Raw genomic sequence first — 21,564 nt, forward strand, 5'->3', positions numbered from 1 at the left:
AACTGAACCACCATTGAGGCTACCAGAACCAGTTTCTGTTCCTTGTGGCAAGTAGGAAATGTCTTGGGGCACCTGTTTTGTACTAGATGCTATTCTAGTAACCCTTTCACTGCATAGTTTGAGTGCCTTCCTTTAGTGTTCAACTACTCTAGAATGTCAGGGATCTATGCATATCTATCTGTACAACTGATTCTCTATAAAAGAAACGCCGTAAATAGGCCTTCCTCGAATGCCAATACCTTTTTTTGAATGTCATAATGATCATATTTCTAGCATTAACTTCGTTTGTAATTTTGGGACAATCTGGAGCTTTATTTCTTTTCTATTTCTTACTTATATCCACCAGCCATATATAAACACAAGAAGTCTTTTATTTTAAGGAAAGAAAATTGCTGGTAAAATATAAAAATAAAAATTATTCAGCACTGCATGGTGTTAAAATTTACAATATATGTATGTGTGTATATATATACATATACACATATATATACATATATATATATACACATATATGTATATAATTTCTCAATTGTCACAAGAATTCTAGTGGGTAGGCAGCTTAGATAATATTATCCCTAATTTACAAAAGTAGACAAGTTCAGGGGCACCTGGGTGGCTCAGTCAGTTGAGCATCTGACTCTTGATTTCGGTTCAGGTCATGATCTCACAGTTTGCAGGATAGAGCCACGTGTTGGGCTCTATACTCACAGTGCAGAGGCTGCTTGGGATTCTCGGTCTCCCTCCCTCCCTCTCTGCCCCCCCCCCCCCACTTGTATGTGTGTGTGTGCTTGCACACACAGTAAGTAAATAAATAAACTTAAAAAAAAAAAAAAAGCAGACAAGTTCAGGGAAATTAAATATATCCCCAAGGTCACATAGTAACTAGTGATGGAGCTAGGATTCAAACTAAAAGGGTTTTCTTAGGTTTATTTTGTTTTGAAGTGTATACATTTTCCTTTCACAGCCTGTTTAAAAAAAGGATGCCAATAATTAGTATCAGGATTGGAGTAGACAGTACTGCATCCTTGGAAATCGACTGCAGTCTACTTTCTCTGGAAAAAGCAGTGCAAGCTAAAGAGGAAAAAAAAAAGTCTGTCTTTCCGTGTGTTTTTTTTCCTCTGTGCAGTCAGCTAGGAGTTGGTTCAGCTAGTAGTTTTGCAAGACTTGTTTCACTTTGTTTCTCGGCCGAGGCTGAGCCACGTACTTCAAACAAAGGGCAACCAATTACTAACTTCTGGTTGCTAGGTGTGGTCTCCTTTCAAATTGTATAAAATCAGAAGCACTAGGCTTCACTTCTAGTGTGAAACCTTCAGAGGAGAATCTCTCTCCAGTGCTTTGGAAGAAGGTGAAGAAAAAGGGTAAGTCTTAGTTTTCTTTTTAGTTAGCTTTGATTGTTCTGAAAACTTGTCCCATCGTGATGTTAATTGTTACTGCTTCTCCAGGATTTATGGCTAGCTGCATTTAGTATGTTTTGATAAATCTTTCTGTAAAATCACATTGGGTATTTATATGTCGGAAATCACAAATTGTAATGTTTTCTTTTATATAGTTAAGAGATTTACAAATATGGGCAGTTTGCTTAATACTGGCTTATTGCACTGTTGGTGAATTACCATAGAAGAAAAAGGCAAGAATGTGTTTTCCTCCTATGAGTTACACATTTTCAAGAGGTGTGTGTGTGTGTGTGTGTGTGTGTGTGTGTGTGTTACATGGAAATCATGATGGAGGGTGGATACTTGTAGGCAACCAGTACAGAACAGAAGTGCTGGAGGGGAGTTTCAGGAAACTGTTTCAAAATGGCAGGATTATTTCCTTTCCTCTCCTCTCCTCTCCTCTTCTCTCTCTCTCTCTCTCTCTCTCTCTCTCTCTCTCTTTCTTTCTTTCTTTCTTTCTTTCTTCTTTCTCTCTTTCTTTCTCCTCTCTCTCTTTCTTTCTTTCTTTCTCTTCTTTTCTTTCTTTCTTTCTTTCTTTCTTTCTTTCTTTCTAAGAATTAAATAGATTCAGACCTCATAGTGATAATTATGCCCTTTGTAATTTACATTGAAATTACGTTATGTTTATTTATGCAGTGTAAATAAGTAAGAGGATCCGCTGATTAATCATTTCATTTAAAGAGGGTGTGGCCACATTCTTATTCCTGGAGTCTCCGTGTCATAGACAGGTTTTTCAAGTGTGGATGTGAAAACCTAAGGGGAAGGAAAGTATTTTCTGGGTGGTGTCAGATAAGTTATTCCTGTAAATGCCAGCTGGGTCCTCTAAAAATTTTTTTCCTTAGTAGCAAAAGCACCAAACAAATCCAAGGTAGACTTTTTACTGGTGTTGGATATATTTGCAAAAGTGAGAGAATTCGAATCATCATATATCCAGCTATCGTTTATTACAAGTGCTCCTTTGAGAATTTTTCTTAGTCCATTTTGAATGTTAAATTAAATGCCCTGACATCTAACTTGTAATGCTAGCTTGATTAAGAAGGAAGTGCTCTTTCTTGCCCTGTTTATATTTAAAATTCTGCATGGACTTTGAAAAAATAATATTCCCCTCTGCCCGCAGAAATGTATTTTGATAGCTAGAAGGGAAGGCACATTTGAAAATGATTCAAATGCGGTAAAGCACTGGTTCCCTAATTCAGAAATGGCCTCCTCCCCAGAAGTTCTGTCAACACCCTGGCCCCCAGGCTCAACCACACAAGGCAGATAGCCAACCTTTGATGGATGTTGACAAAATAGCTAATAATAACATTATGCAGCATTTCGTGCTTATTAAATGCTTCCTCCACCCAAAGAGCTGCAAAAGTTGAGTTTTGTTTATGATGTTAGTTTGCTGAATCGGTTGTTCTTAATCTTCTCTCAACCCTGGAGCTGTATTTAAAATCAGAGCTAAGCAGCTAAAACAGTGGACCTTGTATTTTTCAGCGATCAACCCAAAACAGTTTTTGGAGTAGATGAGTTCATCTTTCTTTAAAACAGGATAAATTTTTATCAGAAAGATCAGAACAGATATAATTTATATAATACCTTCTTTAATTATGCTAATTTTCCCCACCTCCATCCACTTGAGATGAAATTTAAGATAGGTACCTCAGAGCTATTATGCATTGCAGACACTATTTATTCCAACACTCATATTTTTATAAATGAAGACCCCTGGAGAAGCTAAATGTTTTCTTGAGGCCACATAGTCAGTTAAAGGGAATCCAAATAGGGCTCAGAACTCTTCAGTTCTTATTTTATATCCTATAGCTATGAAGAAACGTTTGTGAAATGTATAGATATGTTTCCTAAATAATTAGCACTGATCCACTATTTTATTCATTCAATAATACTTATTAATATACTAAATACCAGAGATTGGAGGTGCATGATGAATAGTAGATTAGCACTGCCCTCATGGAATGAATGCTGCTGGGGCATATAGACGGGTAAATAGAAAGTGATAATACAGAATGGTAGGGGCGAGTGTAGGAGGACAGGAGGACATCTTGGAAGAGGCACAGAACTTCACCCAGTTGAGTGTTGAACGCTTGAAAATTTTCTGGAGGATGTGAAGAGGTCTATGCTGAGTCCTTTTAGAAGCAACAGTCTGGCAAGGGAAGCGAATACAGAGGAAGAAACAGCATTCCAAGCAAAGGAAACACCCTATCCAAAGGCCTAGAGGCAAAACATTCATGAGAGTACCTTTCATAAAATGGTTCTTCATGAATGAGTCATGCCTTTGTATAGTCTAATTGGTTCCCGCACACCAGCAGGTAAGGGAAGGTCCCGTGAATATATATATTCAAGGGAAAAACTGAGCACAAGCCAAAGCATTGAAGAATAAACCCCCAAGTGCTAGGGTAAACCTTGCCACAGTCTCCATTGGTTCACTGGTCATGAAGCTGATTCTCGAGTGTGAGCTCTTAAAAATAACATTCCTGTCACTCACTGTCTTTTTGGTTGTAAGTGTAAAACAATTTGCAATACTTTGGAATCAGAAGGCATAGATTTATGTATGACTTGATGCTTGACAGCTTCTGTCTAGAAAACTGCCAGAAAATTACACTGTTTTTCCCAGGTAGAAAATAGGAATGAAGATGCTGTCCTATGCAAGAATTAGTTGCTGCTGGTATCTCTGGATAACTCTGATCATTCTAGATTGTCACCAGGATGCATGAGAGACCATAAAAATCGGCTTCTTCTGTTTACAGATCTTGGAAGTAGCCTTTCATGAGGCCGACTGAGATAGAACTTGCGATTTAAAACATGAAAGAAACACAAACAAACAAAAAACTTTTGTAATAATTTCAAACCTTCAGAAAAGTTTCAAGAATATCACACAGAATTACCATATACTTTGTACGCAGATCCTACAATTGTTAGTATGTCACATTCGCTTTATCCTCTTCCTCACTCCACCCTCTCTGTGTTTTTTTCTGTAACATTTGAGACAACACTACAGATACAATGGCCCTATGCCTCTAAATTACTTCTGTCTCTCTATATTAAAAAACAAGGACATAACTGTCGTGCAGTTTTTGAGAAATCAGGAAATTAACTTTGATACAAGCTTTAGTGTTTTCAGATTTTGAGCTGGCCCAATTACTAACGTACCATTTCTGGAATACCTTTATCTTATAGTGCTGTAAGCATGGATCCTGTATTCTGCCTAACATCTTGGGCATACTTTTTATGTGTGTTTACCCTCTGTAATTCCTTGCTGAATGAGATGAAGAGAGCTCTCTTATGACACATAAATACACACAAAAATGCTCATCTCTAGAAAGTTACACATTTATGCACAGATAAATGAGATTGGTAGGCAGTGCATGTTCACAAACAGATCATTCACTAGAAGAACTCTGAAATACTGTTAATTTCCATATAGGTCAACCTATGTAGAAATGGCCAATTTCATCTTCAAATTAGATGATGTTAAAGACTGAGATAATCTTGGATAATGTGAATCTTGGATAATCTTGGATAATGCTGGTTTCAGAGTTCATTAGTACCCAGATTATATATATATATATATATATAGAGAGAGAGAGAGAGAGAGAGAGAGAGAGAGCACCAAGGTATGTTAATAAAATAATACATACCCTACAAACGTTGCAACTAAAAAAAAAAAAGAATAAAGAAAATCTTTTGCAGATTCATAGAGTAATTTATTTTTTTTAACTCTACAATTCTATTTTCTAGACCAAATTTTTTCTCTGCATAGTAATAATATCTGATATCTATATAACAAGTAACAGTCTATAAAAGATCCTTGTATGCATTATTTAAAGTAAAGCAAGTGTTACCTTCAAATTATTGAATATGTTTTATCAAGGTACAAAATGCCATTTTCATGCAGAGGGTAGTTACAGAAGAGACAGAATGGTTTAGCAATTCAGTTTGGCCAAAATGTTTTTGCTGTGGTATCTGTAAAGTATGTTGCAACTGTTAAAAATTTCTGCTAATACTGGCAGTTGACATTGAGCACTTAACTACTGGTACATGATAAAATATTTTTCTTTTAGGGCAATTTCTTACATCCTGCCAGTATCCCTGTGTCCTCAAGCTAAGAGCTAGTCGATATTATTTGGCTGGATTGAGATTCCATTTTCCTCAAATTGCTTTTCTGAGACAGTCTATTCAGACTGCTTTTCTTTTCCAGACCGTGCTTTTAGACCATCCAAATTATTTCATTTTTTTAAATTATTTTTTAAAAACATTGTTTATTTTTAAGAGAGAGAGACAGAGTGAGAGCGGCGGAGGGGCAAAGAGAGAGAGGGAGACACGGACTCCGAAGCAGGCTCTAGGCTCTGAGCTGTCAGCGCAGAGCTCGACACAGGGCTCAAACCCACGAACCATGAGATCATGACCCAAGCCGAAGTCAGAGGCTTAAACAACTGAGCCAGCCAGGTGCCCCAAGACCATCCAAATTATTTCAGATTATAAGATCTAGGAACTCAGAAGATATGTTACAAAGGTGTCTCCTCTATAAACTCTGTTGTGTCAAATAAATTATTCAGCCCCCTTATTTGTGTTGTTTGGTGTTATGTGAAGAAATCAATGCATTATGTGAGCATTTTTTGAGAAGTGAAAAAAAAATGAAGCACAGTGAAGTTTTCATAAAATTTGTGTTGAAGTTCTGGGGTTCATTTTTAAAATTATGTTTGACAATATCCATAGCCTCTGTTCTATTTTGAGCGTTTTTTTCCAATTGAAAAGAGTGGAAATACTGGAATACATATTTCACTGATGGAACAGTACTGTGCTAAGTGACCAATCATATCACTCATTTTGAGGATTCTACTTTACGAAGGGCATGGCTGAGATTATAAAAATGGAAATTTCAAATACCTGAAACCTTGCCAGAAATTACTAGAAGTTCTGGATGTGCCAATGAAATAATTGGAAAATGAATCTGCTTGTGCCGACAGCAATGGCCTCAGATTATGACTGTAACAGGAAGTAAAACCTTGTGCAAAATTGTACATCATGACTTTACCTCAGGAAATAACTTTAAATCTATCAGTTGCTGGAGGGGGAAGAGGTTATTTTAAACGGATGCACAAAATCTTGGTTCTTCTCACTGATGACAGAATAGTAATGTGAACAACCCCCTTGATAATTAAGTGGAGATAGTTTCTGCTTTGGATATGGTTTCTCTCACATATTTAATCTCATTACTTGAAACTGAGGTTATTTTTCAGCAGGTATGGATGAAAGATTTCGTCTGAACATGCTGTTAAGGAGTCAGGTTATGGGTTTTACTTCTCACGATTCATTTAGCTTCTGATGAAGAATTTAAAACTACTGAGATTTCCCTTCCAAACTCCTTCAGATGTATTCATGGGCGTAGTCTCCAGAGGGATAAACAAAGCGGTATGGAGACATATGTCAACCTTGCTCACGAAGGAGCCCCTCAAAACACATCCCCAGCCCGAAAGGATCACTGAGAGCTTCTTTGGTGGACAAAACAGGGAACACACTAGTTTTTCAACATGCTTCAGGTTTTAAAGATATACGTGGTTGATTAAATAAAAATACTGCAGAACCATGATAGCAATTAACAAAATTTCAAGACAGAGTTTGTGAAAAGGGGACATCTATGTTGCAGTATCACCCTGATGCTTCCTGTGAGAACAAAGAACCTCTTATAAAATCTGGGTTTTTTGTGTGTTGGATGGAAAACCATGAAGGACTAATATTTAGGACAGCTCAGCTAGGAAGAAATGTGAGGGTAGCAATTGCTTCAAATGCTGAAATAATTTTATACCACGGAATGGAAAAGGAAACAATTATTTGAGGGGGAAGTGCCACCTGACTATCTCTTTATCAAGCTCCTTTAGCGTTTTGAGCCTGAATCCACTCCGGTAGATTGTCACAGATTGTTTTACCTTATAAATGTAAATGGAACATTATGCTCTTTCTGCAGCCATTACTTTTCTTTAGGCCCTCACCGATCCTACCCAGATTCTCTAAAGGCCTATTAAACGGTCTCCAATCTTTCATCTTGCCCGTCTCTTAGCCATTCTCTATGATCTAGGATGAGTGATCTTTCTGAAATATAAATGGAATCGTACTGCTCTTTCTAGAAATCCATTCATCTTTTCCCAAAGCGTTGGGAGATAATTTAAACCTCTTTGGATTGGGCTTCTGCCAACATTTCTTGCTTTAGTAGCGTCCCAAATATGACAGCCTTCTCTCTGTTGTGTTCTCTTTAACTTTTCTGTCAGGTTAACCTTGACGCATTCCAAGAGAGGCTCAGATCAGCCAGCATTTAGCTTTTGTGTTTTCCCACAGGAAGCATGCACTAGCTTGAAGCTCTCTGAGGAAAGCATGATGTTTGAATATTTTCTGGACCTTCAGTGCTTGGCATATGGTAGATGGTCTATAAATTTAGAGCAATGAAGTAAATCACCAACCCCACTTGTAGAATCATCTGGCCCCTAAAGGTTAGGACTGAATATGCTAAGAAAGAACCAGGTTTCTGAATGGTGGGTGAGGCTCGGTGTTTCTGTTCAAGGGTCAGACTCTCCTTTTAAAGAGCTTACATCTAGCATTTTATTATGCTCCTAAATGTAATCCTTAAGTAAGGTCAAGACTACTGTATGTCTTATGTATGTAAGAGAGTAGAATGGCATATATGTGCTGTAGGTTTTTGTTTGGTAAAAGCATCTACCTGTTTTCTTTCCAGATACTTCTTTGAAAATGGCAATGGTATCAGAATTCCTCAAACAGGCCTGGTTTATTGAAAATGAAGAGCAGGAATACGTTGTAAGTCAAGTGACAACAAAATACCTTAGTTAAGATTAGAAGAGAAGCTAGTATGAAGGAGTGGACGTTATTCTATGTCTGTCTCATCCACAGAAAACTGTGAAAAGCTCCAAAGGCGGTCCTGGGTCAGCAGTGAGCCCCTATCCTAGCTTCAATCCATCCTCGGATGTTGCCGCCTTGCATAAAGCGATAACAGTCAAAGGTAATCGTGTCTCCCCATAACCGCCCCTCCTGGACATTTCAGAATGGCCACTAGAATGGCTATTGAAAACCGGCCATGTGCAGTGGGAAAGGTCTGTTTCATTTTGAAGATAAAAAAAAAAAAAAAGATTTCTTCATCAAAAGAACTTAGGAATTTTCAGCACTTGGGAAATTTGGGTCAAATCAGTAGAATCTCTGTTGCTACGACTGATATTTTTACCAGCTCTTTTCCAGCAGAAACTCAATGCTGGAATCAACACCTCTCCTCACATCTAGGGTTTAAATCAGGACCAAGCACTGCAGCTATGAGGGCCGGGAACAGTTTCTCTTTCTTTCTCCTTCAGATGGAGGGAGTGACATCTGAAACGCTTCCCTTTAATGCTGCTTTTATATCTTAGGCTGGTATAATTTCCATTTCTTAGTTTTCTAGAACTTCATTTGGGCCATCTTGGTAACTAATTATTTTATGTCAGTTATTGATGATGAAGAAAATTGATTTTAAAAGCCTAGTGGTCTTTTATTTCCAGGTGTGGATGAAGCAACCATCATTGACATTCTGACCAAGAGAAACAATGCACAACGTCAGCAGATCAAAGCAGCGTATCTCCAGGAGAAAGGAAAGGTAGGTCGAGTGGTACATTTAGGTTTTTAATTTCACTTACGTTTATGTATAAACATGGATTTTGAAGCACAATTCACCTATTTTTTTTTCAGTCTCCAACACTGTTTTCCCCTCACAACTAAGACGAGGATGACAGTATTTGCTTGCTTGGTTGCAGTGTAATCAAGTCTAGCAAATTTTCTGGTTTCAGACATGAGTCGTCTTGGTGCTTTGCAGATGACTTTTATATTGAAGACCAGTCTTTAATTTGAATATAACGAATATCGAGAGTACTCTTGGCAGTAAGGAATATGTTCTGATTGATATGTGTCTTCTGTTAAATTTTAAATTGAGTGATTAAATGTCTGAATGTAAAGTTTATACATATAATTCTACTTTAAAAGTAAGCTTTGTATTCTCTATACCAATAATGGGTAATATTTTTAAGGAGTCCAGTTAGAAAATGATATAATACCAGTGCTTGATTGTAATGCTTATTTGAGCAGTGAAAACCTCAAAGGCTGGAAAATTATTAGTACATTATTTTTGAAGTATTCTTACTACTGTTTCTGTTAAAATACAAACTCCTATGTTTGAGCCTTGTGATTTTCTTCCTGTGTAAAACATCAAGAGAATACTTAAAGAAGTCCTTTATGAGTTCTCAGTGTAGGGCACCTGGGTGGCTCAGTCAGTTGTGCATCTGACTCTTGATTTCGGCTCAGGTCATGATCTCACTATTGTGAGACTGAGTCCTGCAGGGGGCTCCATGCTGAGTGTGTAGCCTGCTTGAAATTCTCTCTCTCTCTCTCTCTCTCTCTCTCTGTCTTCCTCCCCTGATTGCACTGTCTCTAAAAGAAAAAGAAAGTTATCAATTAATTCAGCGAATTTCATTGTAATCACTCTAGATCTAAAAAATGAAGGTAACATTCTAAATGTCATATTTTGTACCTGAATGAAAGGAACTCTAAAAGGCAGCTGGATTTAGCAATCGGTAGTAAGATTACCTAACAGTCAGGTCACCCCACAATGTGATATTACCCAGCATCAGCATTTACTTATTAGAGGCCCTGATTCTAATCTCTTGGTTATAGCCCTTGGATGAAGCTCTGAAGAAAGCTCTTTCTGGTCACCTCGAGGAAGTTGTTTTGGCTCTGTTAAAAACTCCAGCCCAGTTTGATGCTGAAGAGCTTCGTGCTGCCATGAAGGTAAATGGCCTTATTTAACCAAAACTCCTTTCGAGAGATTGTATAGACCAAGTCCACTTACATGTCTTCTTATATCCTCAACATCCAGTACAGGGCATGCCCATCAGTGAGAATAAAATGAATGAATGAGTAAATAAATAAATACATAAGTAAATAAGTAAATAAACAAATGAATGAATGTTGGACTTAGCAGCTGTATTACGTCCAGTCTTTTCATGATGTCACTGCAATGAATCATACGCCTCATTTTTCACATCTTTGTGCAAAATACTGGCTTTAAATCCATTTTGTTTTTAGAGCAATATAATAGCGTTTGTTGTAATCGTTAAATATTGTGGATATTTACTACATACCGTGGGAAAGTTACTAACTGCCAGATTCAAATGAATTTTGGGACACAAAAGCTAGCAGATGCTATTGAATAAGATTTTCCTACATTTCCTCTTTAATCCAGGGCCTTGGGACTGATGAAGATACTCTGGATGAAATTTTGGTATCAAGAACTAACAAAGAAATCAGAGAGATTAACAGAGTCTATAGAGAAGGTATGTTTTAATGCCTAACAGTCCAAATCGCCTCTCGGAAACTAAATGTGGTATGTGTTTCTCAAAGCTGAATGTGGATATTAATAATGGGGCTTTGGAAATTCTACATATTATAATTTTTCTCCATTGTTCGGCATGTGTCAATGCATGCACACATTGTTACCAGACAGCACTCGAGTTGCCAGGGTGCTGATGAGGGAGACAGCATCCCACCCCTCATCAACGTTGCACTTTAGTAGAAAATGTCCTTCTAGCACAAATGGCCACGTGGTACTGTAATGGAAAACTCAGTTCATTAGTGCTGAATTTAAAGAATTTCCTAAAAACATTCCTATTTTTCTGAGATTTATGTCCAAAAAATGTCCCATTGTTTTTTATTTTGAAAAGATAACAAGAACAGAAATTTCCAAACAAAATATTCTCCATTTGCCCTTGAAAATGTAGAGTCCAGGGACGCCTGGGTGGCTCAGTTGGTTGAGCGTCTGACTTCAGCTCAGGTCATGACCTCACAGCTTGTGGGTTCGAGCCCCACGTGGGGCTCTGTGCTGACAGCTTGGAGCCTGGAGCCTGTTTCAGATTCTGTGCCTCCCTCTCTCTCTGCCCCAACCCACTCGCATTCTGTCTCTGTCTCTCTCAAAAATAAAATAAACATTAAAAAAATTAAAAAAAAAAAAAGAAAATGTAGAGTCTAGTACTTACAATCCTCTGATGGAAACTTTACCTTTACCATTATGAACTTTAGTCATTATGAACATAAATGACTCACTTACTCTTTATGTTTTTTTGTAACTTACTCTTTATCTCTAGTTATAACCATGGGGATGAATGACCAGCCATGGACCATTTTATCTATTCAGTGACACATCTCATTTAAAAGATACGCTCAACACTGTAAACAGGGTTGCTATCACCGGGTCTTGGTCAGTGTTGGGAATTTTATTAATTTCTATTTCTAGTTTCCCAAGCCTTCAACGTTTGTTTTCCCATCCTAATATGCGGCACCATACAGGATCTTTCTGCTTGGTTTTCATACCAAGCACAGGGAATACAATAGCCCTTGCACATGGCAATTTAATAAAGGTATCACAATAAGGAAGGTTTTAACCTCATTTTCTGCGATTCTTATCTCATTATCAGTATTTCTCTTAGATTCATTTATCAGTAATGATAATCAAGAAAGGCATTATTATTAGTTCATTTTTCTTGATAAAACATAGTTTACAAAGGTATATATCCATATTTCTCTATTATATACCAAATATAATGTAATGATGGCTTATTTAACTGCCCTGTCCTCTACTCAATTATAAATTCAGTTAATTTTTGTGTACTAGAGCATTATTTTTGCCTAGTTAGTTAAGGGATTTTCTACAACATTTTAAATCTATATCTATATATATAATCAATCTATCTATATATATATTTACACATGTATGCAAAACTATATCACATATAAGATATTTATAACATTTTAAAGTAAATACATAATCTGTGTTCAAGGAAGTACCTCTAGCTTATGGTTTTAAATTTTTTTTTTTTTTCAACATTTTTTATTTATTTTTGGGACAGAGAGAGACAGAGCATGAACGGGGGAGGGGCAGAGAGAGAGGGAGACACAGAATCGGAAACAGGCTCCAGGCTCCGAGCCATCAGCCCAGAGCCTGACGCGGGGCTCGAACTCACGGACCGCGAGATCGTGACCTGGCTGAAGTCGGACGCTTAACCGACTGCGCCACCCAGGCGCCCCTCTAGCTTATGGTTTTAAATACATATTCTAATTCATCCCATTGCTTAAATTTTGGCATATTTTGTTTCAAAATTGATTTTTAATCATGTATACCTATGCAATTTATTCTTGCTAGCAAAAGTTTTATGACCGTAGGGTTTCATTCACAGTATTATCTAAATTGCTTTCATTGCCCTATGGAAATAGCTTTGATGATCTAAGATTTTACTCGCTCTGATTACTCTGTTTTTATTTAAAAAATGATAATATTTGAGATACTTTCCATAAGTCATTGAACATTTGACACTGCAAATTGTAAGCCAGCATAGAGACGTCAGATATTACTACCACGATTATTTGTCACTAGTTTACTGCAAAATATACTTTTCTTATTTCTCAGAACTGAAGAGAGATCTGGCTAAAGATATCACCTCAGACACATCTGGAGATTATCGGAATGCTTTGCTTTCTCTCGCTAAGGTATACTTCAACTAGTTCAGAAAATACCTCCTCCTTTATGAGGAGTCAAGTCTTAGATTTCCTCTCTCTCTCTCTCGAAATAAGCAATTGACTCTCTATTTCTCAAAAAGTGTTATGTACCTGATGTTAAGAGAATTAAGTAAACCATGAGATTACATGCTAGAAAACAACTTACCAGAGGGCACCCGGGTGGCTCAGTCGGTTGGGTGGCTGGCTTCAGCTCAGGTCATGGTCTCGCGGTCAGTGTGAGTTCGAGCCCCACATCGGGCTCTGTGCTGACAGCTTGGAGCCTAGAGCTTGCTTCCCATTCTGTGTCTCCCTCACTCTCTGCCCCTCCCCTGCTTTCTCTCTCTCTCTCTCTCTCTCTCTCTCTCTCTCTCAAAAATAATAAACACTTAAAAAAGTTAAAAAAAGAAATAAAATAAAACAACTTACCAGAGAATGGGGATTTTTTTCAGGGTGACCGATCTGAGGATTTTGGCTTGAATGACGACTTGGCTGATACGGACGCCAGGGTAAGCAAGTGCTCACAAATACTTCTGGAGTCGACCTTCCTATGTCAGATAGGTCTTGCGTTAGGTGGGGTTACCACCTGAGGCCTCTACGTGAAAGCAAACTTTAGATCCTCCCAGAGGCCAGTCACCCCTAATGTTCATTCCCTGAGTGATGCACACCCATTTGTACTTGAACAGAGTGAAACACGTGATCTTTATGTTCTTAATAGATTTCATTTCTCACAAAGTGGGAGGGGATTGAAAGAAATTGATTTGTCATTCTTAAGAATTTTTTTGTTGAGAAAACCCTGAATTTTTTCTTATCATGTCTAAGAAAGGGAAAAATAATTTTTAAGTGGAAAGGGTAAGCACATTGAACCGTCTTTTAACAGTGAACAGTGCAATGAGTTCATACATATAGATGTATGTTTATGTTGTAAAACCATTATAGTAATGATTATAGTTATAAAAATTATAACATTTATATACATTCAAGTATATTGACATATATAATTTCAGTGAGATTGCTGGTTATTTATACACCAATCCATTGGCAACATTAGAGAAACTGTGCCATTTTAGGGCCTGGAATTTCTGTTAAATACAAAAAAAAAAAAGACAACTATTATTTGCATATGCTTTCCCTATGGGATAATATTATGTCTGTAAATTCATTATGGTGAGTTAATAAGATAGAAACTTATCTGTCCATACTCACTCCCTTCATAATACTGGTACATAATCTTGCACATAAAAGGCACTCATTAACTTTTGGTTGAATAAATGCATACATACCAGATTTTGTTTGAAAAGTCCAAAATAACTTACGTCCACCAGAAGTTCGACCATTTTAATAGAAATCACGCAAGCGTATCAAAGAACAAAAGTTAGCATTTGAATAACTGCCTATAATAAAACATGATTCTTATTTGCTTGTGACATTTCTGAATTTGCTTTCCATTTTAAGACTATCAGGGCTCTTGGATGTATATTTATGGCAGCTACCTGGATTAATAGTGGCCCAGGAGGATGATGGCAATTAACATTTCAAAGTTAGCAGAGCATGCTTGTGACCGTACGACAAAGATTATCTTTTCCAGTAATAAAAGAGGAAACTCTGTACTTCACTAAGGTTAAATTGTTTATCTAAGATTACAGGGCAACTAAGTTCCAGAGTCAGAATTTGAATCCAGAAATCTTAATATCAAAATTCAAGTCTAGGTTATGTTTGAATTATTGATTTATTAGTACCATTTGCTGGTAGTTACTCTGAACGATCAAGAGTAAAAAAAAAACACCCTATGTTTAGACAGTCCCTTGGAGTTGTCTTGATATAGAGCATAACCTGAAAGCAATTTAATTCAGCAAATACTTATTCTGCAAACACATCTTCAGTCTCTACTGTTTGCAAGGCACAAACATACCGTGGAAGATACTTGACCAAATACGGTCCCTATCTTTACGGAACTTGCACTCTTAGCGTTGCTTACTGTGATTGAATTGGACACAAAGCAGCTGCCTAGAAAATCTTTGAAGAGATCTAACATTCTTGTGCGGGTATCAAGTCAGCAGATAGTCAAATGCTTATGTTTGTGTTTCTTGATAGGCTTTATATGAAGCAGGAGAAAGGAGAAAAGGGACAGATGTGAATGTGTTCATTACCATTCTCACCACCAGAGCATATCCCCATCTTCGCCAAGGTAAATGGGGAGAAAAAAGGTTCCTGAAAATTACTTATGGAAGATTCAGGGTTTTTTGAGGACAAATAAAAGAACGGAAAGATAGAAGCCTTAATTAGTGTCCTTCCCATCCCAAGTGGATGTGGTGCTCCTGACCCCTTATTGCCATTTGTACATTTGCCCAAAGTTGAACGGCCACCATTGTATAGTACTTGAAACACACTTTGTGATTTTGGCAGGTAGAACATTATTTCATTATCTTAACTATTTCTACTCTCTCAAAGTATTTGGAATGGGTGTGACAAAATACATACGATAAGTGAAATTACAATGAAGAAAACTATTAAAAACCCAGGACTAAGTGAAGAAAAGGGCACAGCGGCCCCCCATCCCCCCCCACACACACCACAAAGCAACAAGAGTTGGCCTTTGAGCACAAGATTTGACTCTGCACCTTTTCGCAGCCAACGCAAAGGGGAAGTCCTAATGATGATCGAAAGTTCATTATCTTATAATAGCACACTGATTTCTAATGATAAAAATAAGAGACATTTAGTACACAGATCTCTATAGAAGGGGAGATCCATTTGGTATGGCACTTGGCTCTGATGTAGTAAGTATCATGGTTGTCAATCACACGCCAGCTCTAATAAATGTCAACACTTGCAGAGATTTCCCAAAAATATACAGGAGCACCAAAATAGCCATGAGAGCTACATTCCTAGGAGAAGATGAAGTATCCAAAATATGCTCAGTTGAATAATTAGCTTTAAAATGTGTGTTTTGAAATCCAGTCAAGGAATGCTTTGAGTCGCCCTGCTTTTCTAGTTTCCCCAAAATAGGATGCCTTGTACATCTCTTAGTTTAAACTTCATATTCAGTGTTTCAGAAGTATGCCAAGTACAGTAAGCACGACATGAACAAAGTTCTGGACCTGGAAATGAAAGGGGACATCGAGAAATGCCTCACAGCTATTGGTATGTGGTCCTGCAGCGGGGAGAGTTTTCTAACCTGAAATGGTCAATGCTGTCCCATAATTTTTTTAAAAAATAGCTGATATAATAAACTTATATTTCATATAGAGGCAACATGTAAGATAATGGCAATGAATGTTTAGCTAAAGGCATATAATGGCCTTCTTAATAATAAAAGATATTATTCCTTTTATCAAAAAGATGGGCAGGCGGGAAATAACTTTCTGAGCGTTTAATGAAGCACCAGGCAGGGCATACCTCTGAGGAAAGTCAGAGTGGTCAGTCATTAAGAGCATGAGATTGGGTTTAGATAAATGCAGATTCAAATCCTGGTCTGCCACTTGCTGATTGACTCATCTTAGTCATAGCCAGAGGGATTAATTCAGTAGGTCTGCAGAGACTTCTGAAAACGCCTTCAGAAGAAAAAGGCTTTAAAGGTCTCCTGTGCTATCCTGATTACCTGGGAACGTATGTTCTAAAGCAGTGCTTCTCAAACCTTGACGCACTCATGAATCCCCCCGAAAATCTTGTTAAGTGCAGATTCTGATTCAGTAGGTCTGTAGTGGGGCCCTGGGATTCTGCATTTCTAACAAGCTCCCAGGTGATGCCAATACCTTTGGTCGATAGATTCCACGTTGAGTAGCAAGGTAGAGAATATCACTAATGGACGCACGTGTTAGTGTTTTATCAGGCAGTTGCCTCATGTTGCAAGCAAGCCCCATTTCACTTGAAAAAAATTCTTATTATGACATGAGAAAAGTATTGACCGTGTGCCCACATGGCCTTTAACACCTACTGGTTTCCCCATTTCCAAGAAGAATATACTCCGGATAGCATGAACCGGAGTTGGTACTGGATGTATTTAAGATACAGGAGGAGATAGGCGACATTGTGGGGGAAAAGATTACTCAGAACGCCATCTAGGGAACGGTTTCTTATGGGCCAAATATCCGTTATGAGGTGGGGGGATGAGGAACAGAAGTGTAGAACAGAATCTTGCTGGGGAAACTGTATTCCTTATGTTTCCTTCATACGTGTCTTTCTTGTCATGTGCTAAATATGTCAACTTAAGTGTGCCTGTCTTGCAGTGAAGTGTGCCACAAGCAAACCGATGTTCTTTGCTGAGAAGCTTCATCATGCCATGAAGGTAACGTTGTGTGTATGTGCTTTGCTTAGGGGTAAAATTATTGTTTGTGGGGAGAACAACAGAAAACTTCATATCGTTTGCAAGCCATGCTTATTTCAATATCTCCCTCCTAAAAAGAATCATTGTTCCATCTAGTGCAAAAGGCAATACCCTTCCTTATTAGCATAAAATTCGGTCAGATTTGTTGTATTTTTTTACGGGTGAGGTAGTAAGGTGAGCTTGTCGGTAATTGGTGGCTTACTCATGATTTGTACAAAACCTGAGTCAGCGGAGAAAGGTTACTTTTTCTTTTAAGATGTGATTTTAGGAACCTACTTCCGCTGAGGTTGTGGGTTTTACGATTTCCTCCTTTCTATGTTTCACTTTCCTTTTTGTTTTTATTGTTATTCTGGCATCCATGCCCTGGATTCATATTTCATTCTAAGATTTTAAAACGTCATTTTAAAATGACACAAGTGGAAGGTGTTATTAAGATACATTTGCAATAAATACCACTTCAGCCACTTCACTTGAACTTCATTCTCTAGCATGCATCGTCTTGTACAGGATGCCACCTGTATACATGTATTGTGAAAAGCCGTCCTTCTTTTTTCCTTTGCAACTCCAAAATAGAGAAGTCCTCAGAGAGAGAGAGAGAGAGAGAGAGAGAGAGAGATCTAACTATTCAATTCATAGGAAAGAGTCCCTCTGAAATGATACACATTGTCCTCTATGTGGTTCGCAATACAGTCCCAGACCTCGTGCCTGCTGCCATCTAAGGGGATGGTTATCTAGCTGGGTGAGGATGAATGCCTAGCACTGAAAAAGAGCAGGAGAAATCAGTGTAGACTTGCCGTCTGATAAACTAAGACCTGATATTTGAATAGGGATTAGCCAGAGGACAGTAGTGGTGGAAGGAATGGAGGGATGAAGCAAGGTTGGTCCAGGAGGAGGACTCTGGATGACACTTTGAAGATGATAAATACAATGAGCGTGAGAGTACGTAGTGTAAGAAGAGGTTGTGGGACTAGGCAGACATTGTGAACCCAGACAAAATGTTTGGTTTTCATCCTAAACGCAACCCAAAGACCACTGAGGGTTTTAAATAGATGAATTTGACCATCAGATTCGCAAATTAGAAGGTTCGTGTTATTTGTAATTTTTGGAGCGTTTGGACAAAAGAAAGACTGATGATGGAGGACCAATCAAGCGGTGGTAAAAGCTTACACCTGCTGATGCAACAGTTGGATCCCTGTCATTTTATTTCTACCTGTGTCAAGTGCATGGGTGTGTGTGTGTGTGTGTGTGTGTGTGTGTGTGTGTGTGTGTGTGTTTGGATGTGTGTTTTAATGAGTGAACAAAAGAGCTTCACGTTCAAACCCATATCCTGCTTTACTAAGAGTATGCTCTGACTATGACATTTACCATCATTTGTTTTAAACAGGGTGCTGGGACTCGTCATAAGGCACTGATCAGAATTATGGTCTCCCGTTCTGAAATCGACATGAATGATATCAAAGCATGCTATCAGAAGTTGTATGGTGTCTCCCTCTGCCAAGCCATCCTGGTATGTTGTGGTTTTCATAATGCTCCCTGCCCACCCCCGCAAACGGCAGTCCTTTTTGCAACTTCTTCAAAGAGAAAAGCTGACTTACATATTTGTAGATTGTATGCGTAAGATTAATTTGTTATTTTAGGATACTTAATTTATTGAACTTTCCTGGACTTGTGAATTCTATACTGAAAAACCACACACAATTTCCAGCAGTCATGGAAACATTTAGTTTCCCGTGTATAAATTTAGCAAACAAAACATTTTAGTAGAGAGATATAATGATGTATTTTGCAATGACTATTGATTAGAGATTAGAAACTTACTATTGTAAGTTTTTACTTAATTTTGTTAATATAAAATGTATAACAAGCAAGTTTAAATTTTCATTATAGTGTTAAAAGTAAAAAAACACAAGTCAAAGGTTTTAAACTTCTTGAAAGATTGAAAGATTGAAAGATAGTTGACAGTTTAAAGTTAAGTTGTCACTTACACTGGATAACTAAATCTACCAAGAAAAAGTGAGAAAATCACAGGTTTATCACTTTCTCTCTGGTGAGTGAGTCACATAGTCCTTCTTTACTGTGATACGAAATTATATTGTGTTAAGTTACCCAGTTCTCTGTGGTATTTCATTCTTGGGAAATAATGGCTCTAATATATAACATAGTCAATATAATCTGAGTCTTGAAAGCTATTGCTTTTTATACAATAATTGATTAACAAATATCAGTTATCTGCTATATTAATTATATGACTTAAGTAAATGATAGTCTTAGCAAAGATCCTAGAGTTCACATACTATGATATACGTTCTATAATTGTTAATCTACAAATATATAATTCTTCTATGATTAAAAATATTTTACATTGATTGTGGTTTCAGGTAGCATTAAGTATACTCTATTTCTTCATCAACAGGATGAAACCAAGGGAGATTATGAAAAAATCCTGGTGGCTCTCTGCGGAGACTAACATTCCTTTGATGACCACAAGCTTCTTGATCAGAAGACTTTTTAATCATATCTTTTCATTCCATATCATACACTTAAATAGTAAAGTTTTCTCAGCAGGATTATAGTCTAGCTAAATGCTTTTTGAAAAATATAGCCTAAAAATCATTTTTATATCACAACTCCATATGACAGAGAGTAGCTTTTTTAAACTATACTTATCCCAAACTATAAAACCTCATAAACAGGTTGTTCTGGTAACATTACCTGAGAAAGATGTTTGTGCAGCAGAAAATAAAATGATTCTTCTAGGGACTTCTAGAAGTCATTGGTTCTTCTATTCTGATTCTGTGTGTGTGTGTGTGTGTGTGTGTGTGTGTGTGTGTAATGCAGTGGTTTTATTTGGTACCAAGGGAAAGGAGCTTGAATCCTAAATTATAATCATTTAATGAAATAGATTTTGCACATCAAACTTAAGAAAATAGTCAGAGTTGGAAAATGGACTCCTTACATTTTATCATCTGGGTACAGAAAATGGAGAGCATGTCTGTATAATAATGGATTTATTGCATCGGTATTGTAACAATTGAACATTCTGCTGTGTTTCACGAACCAGTGTGAAGAAGAACCAGGAGCAGCAATTAAAATGTGTCTATTAAAATGCACGTTGCATGTTGAGTTTTCAAAGTAACTGTCAAACTGTTTCCAGAGTGGCCGTGCCATTTTACTTTTCCATAATGAGCATATGACCATCTACTTTCTCCACCACCTTGCCAGCATTTGTTACTGTCACTATTTTGTATTTGGACAGTTTGTTTTTTATTGTTGAGTTTGAGAAGTCTTTATATGCTCTGGATAGTAGTCCTTTGTCCAATCCGCAGTTTGCAAATACTTCCTCTCAGTCTGCAGCTTGTATTTTTATCCTCTTACCAGGTCTCTCTCAGAACAAACACTTTAAATTTTAATGTGGTTCCATGTTTCAGTTTTTTCTTTTATCGATTGTGCTTTTGGTATCACATCTACAGACTTTTTTACTAACCTGAGTTCCTGAAAATTCCTCTTCTGTTGTTTCCTAAAGGAAGTTTTATAGTTTTCCATTTAACATCTAAATTTTGTGATCTGTTTTGAACAAATTTTTGTGTAAAGTGTGAAACTTAGGTCAAAGCTCTTTCTCTCTTTTTTTGTTTGCTTTTTTTTTTTTTTTTGCTTGTGGATATCCAATGGCTCCCCCCACCCCATTTGTTGGAAAGGCTATCTTTCGTCTATTGAATTGTTTTTGCACTTTTGTAAAAGAAATCAGTTATTTTCCTCTGAAAGTATTCATACCACATAGGTGGCAATCTAATCTAAACTAATCTATCTAATTTAATTTAATTTATCACCACCAAAATAATCAAGTTGGGTGTTTTAGTTTCTGACCATTCTAGCTGCATTCACCTGATTGCAGCTTTATTTGCCTTGACCTCTGCCCTTCACTTTCTTCCACGTATATCTGGTCCCATGCATCCTATGGAACAGTCATGATGACTTGGGTCCTGATATATCAGCCAAAGGAGGCTGGCAGAAATGCCTATTACAGTCTCTGGATTTTTTAGTTCTTTTGCTATTATATAAGATACCACCCTGGTGTGTTTCTTTGGGAAGGACAAGTACCTGAGTGGGAAATTAGAGGTGGAAAAGGACTATAGTCTCCTGCTCCATGACCAGATACTGAAATTAAACACGATGCTAAGAAATTAGTTTTTCCAGAGCCCTTTGGGTGACTCAGTTGGTTGAGCATCCGAC

General features: G+C 37.4%; 1 protein-coding gene across 1 annotated transcript; it reads left to right on the forward strand.

Moving 5' to 3' along the window:
- Positions 1 to 1,160: 1,160 nt before the first annotated feature.
- Positions 1,161 to 20,091, forward strand: ANXA1 (annexin A1). Its single transcript, XM_019463599.2, has 13 exons — positions 1,161 to 1,358; positions 8,164 to 8,243; positions 8,337 to 8,445; positions 8,972 to 9,066; positions 10,137 to 10,250; positions 10,705 to 10,795; positions 12,922 to 13,001; positions 13,460 to 13,516; positions 15,102 to 15,195; positions 16,056 to 16,151; positions 17,237 to 17,295; positions 18,719 to 18,841; positions 19,748 to 20,091. Exons 2-13 carry the CDS (start codon positions 8,178 to 8,180, stop codon positions 19,799 to 19,801), a joined length of 1,038 nt encoding a protein of 345 aa, XP_019319144.1. The 5' UTR covers positions 1,161 to 1,358; positions 8,164 to 8,177; the 3' UTR covers positions 19,802 to 20,091.
- Positions 20,092 to 21,564: the final 1,473 nt, after the last annotated feature.

This window comes from Panthera pardus, unplaced genomic scaffold (assembly GCF_024362965.1).
Source record: "Panthera pardus isolate Hobbes unplaced genomic scaffold, ASM2436296v1 HiC_scaffold_20, whole genome shotgun sequence".
Lineage (NCBI taxonomy): Eukaryota > Metazoa > Chordata > Mammalia > Carnivora > Felidae > Panthera > Panthera pardus.

Bases quoted from the DNA above. Each gene is read 5' to 3' on its own strand.
- ANXA1 (XM_019463599.2), top strand. From the start codon at position 8,178: ATGGCAATGGTATCAGAATTCCTCAAACAGGCCTGGTTTATTGAAAAT. The intron at 8,244-8,336 runs GTAAGTCAAGTG...TCTCATCCACAG, and splicing joins ATGAAGAGCAGGAATACGTT to AAAACTGTGAAAAGCTCCAA. The intron at 10,251-10,704 runs GTAAATGGCCTT...TCTTTAATCCAG, and splicing joins AGCTTCGTGCTGCCATGAAG to GGCCTTGGGACTGATGAAGA.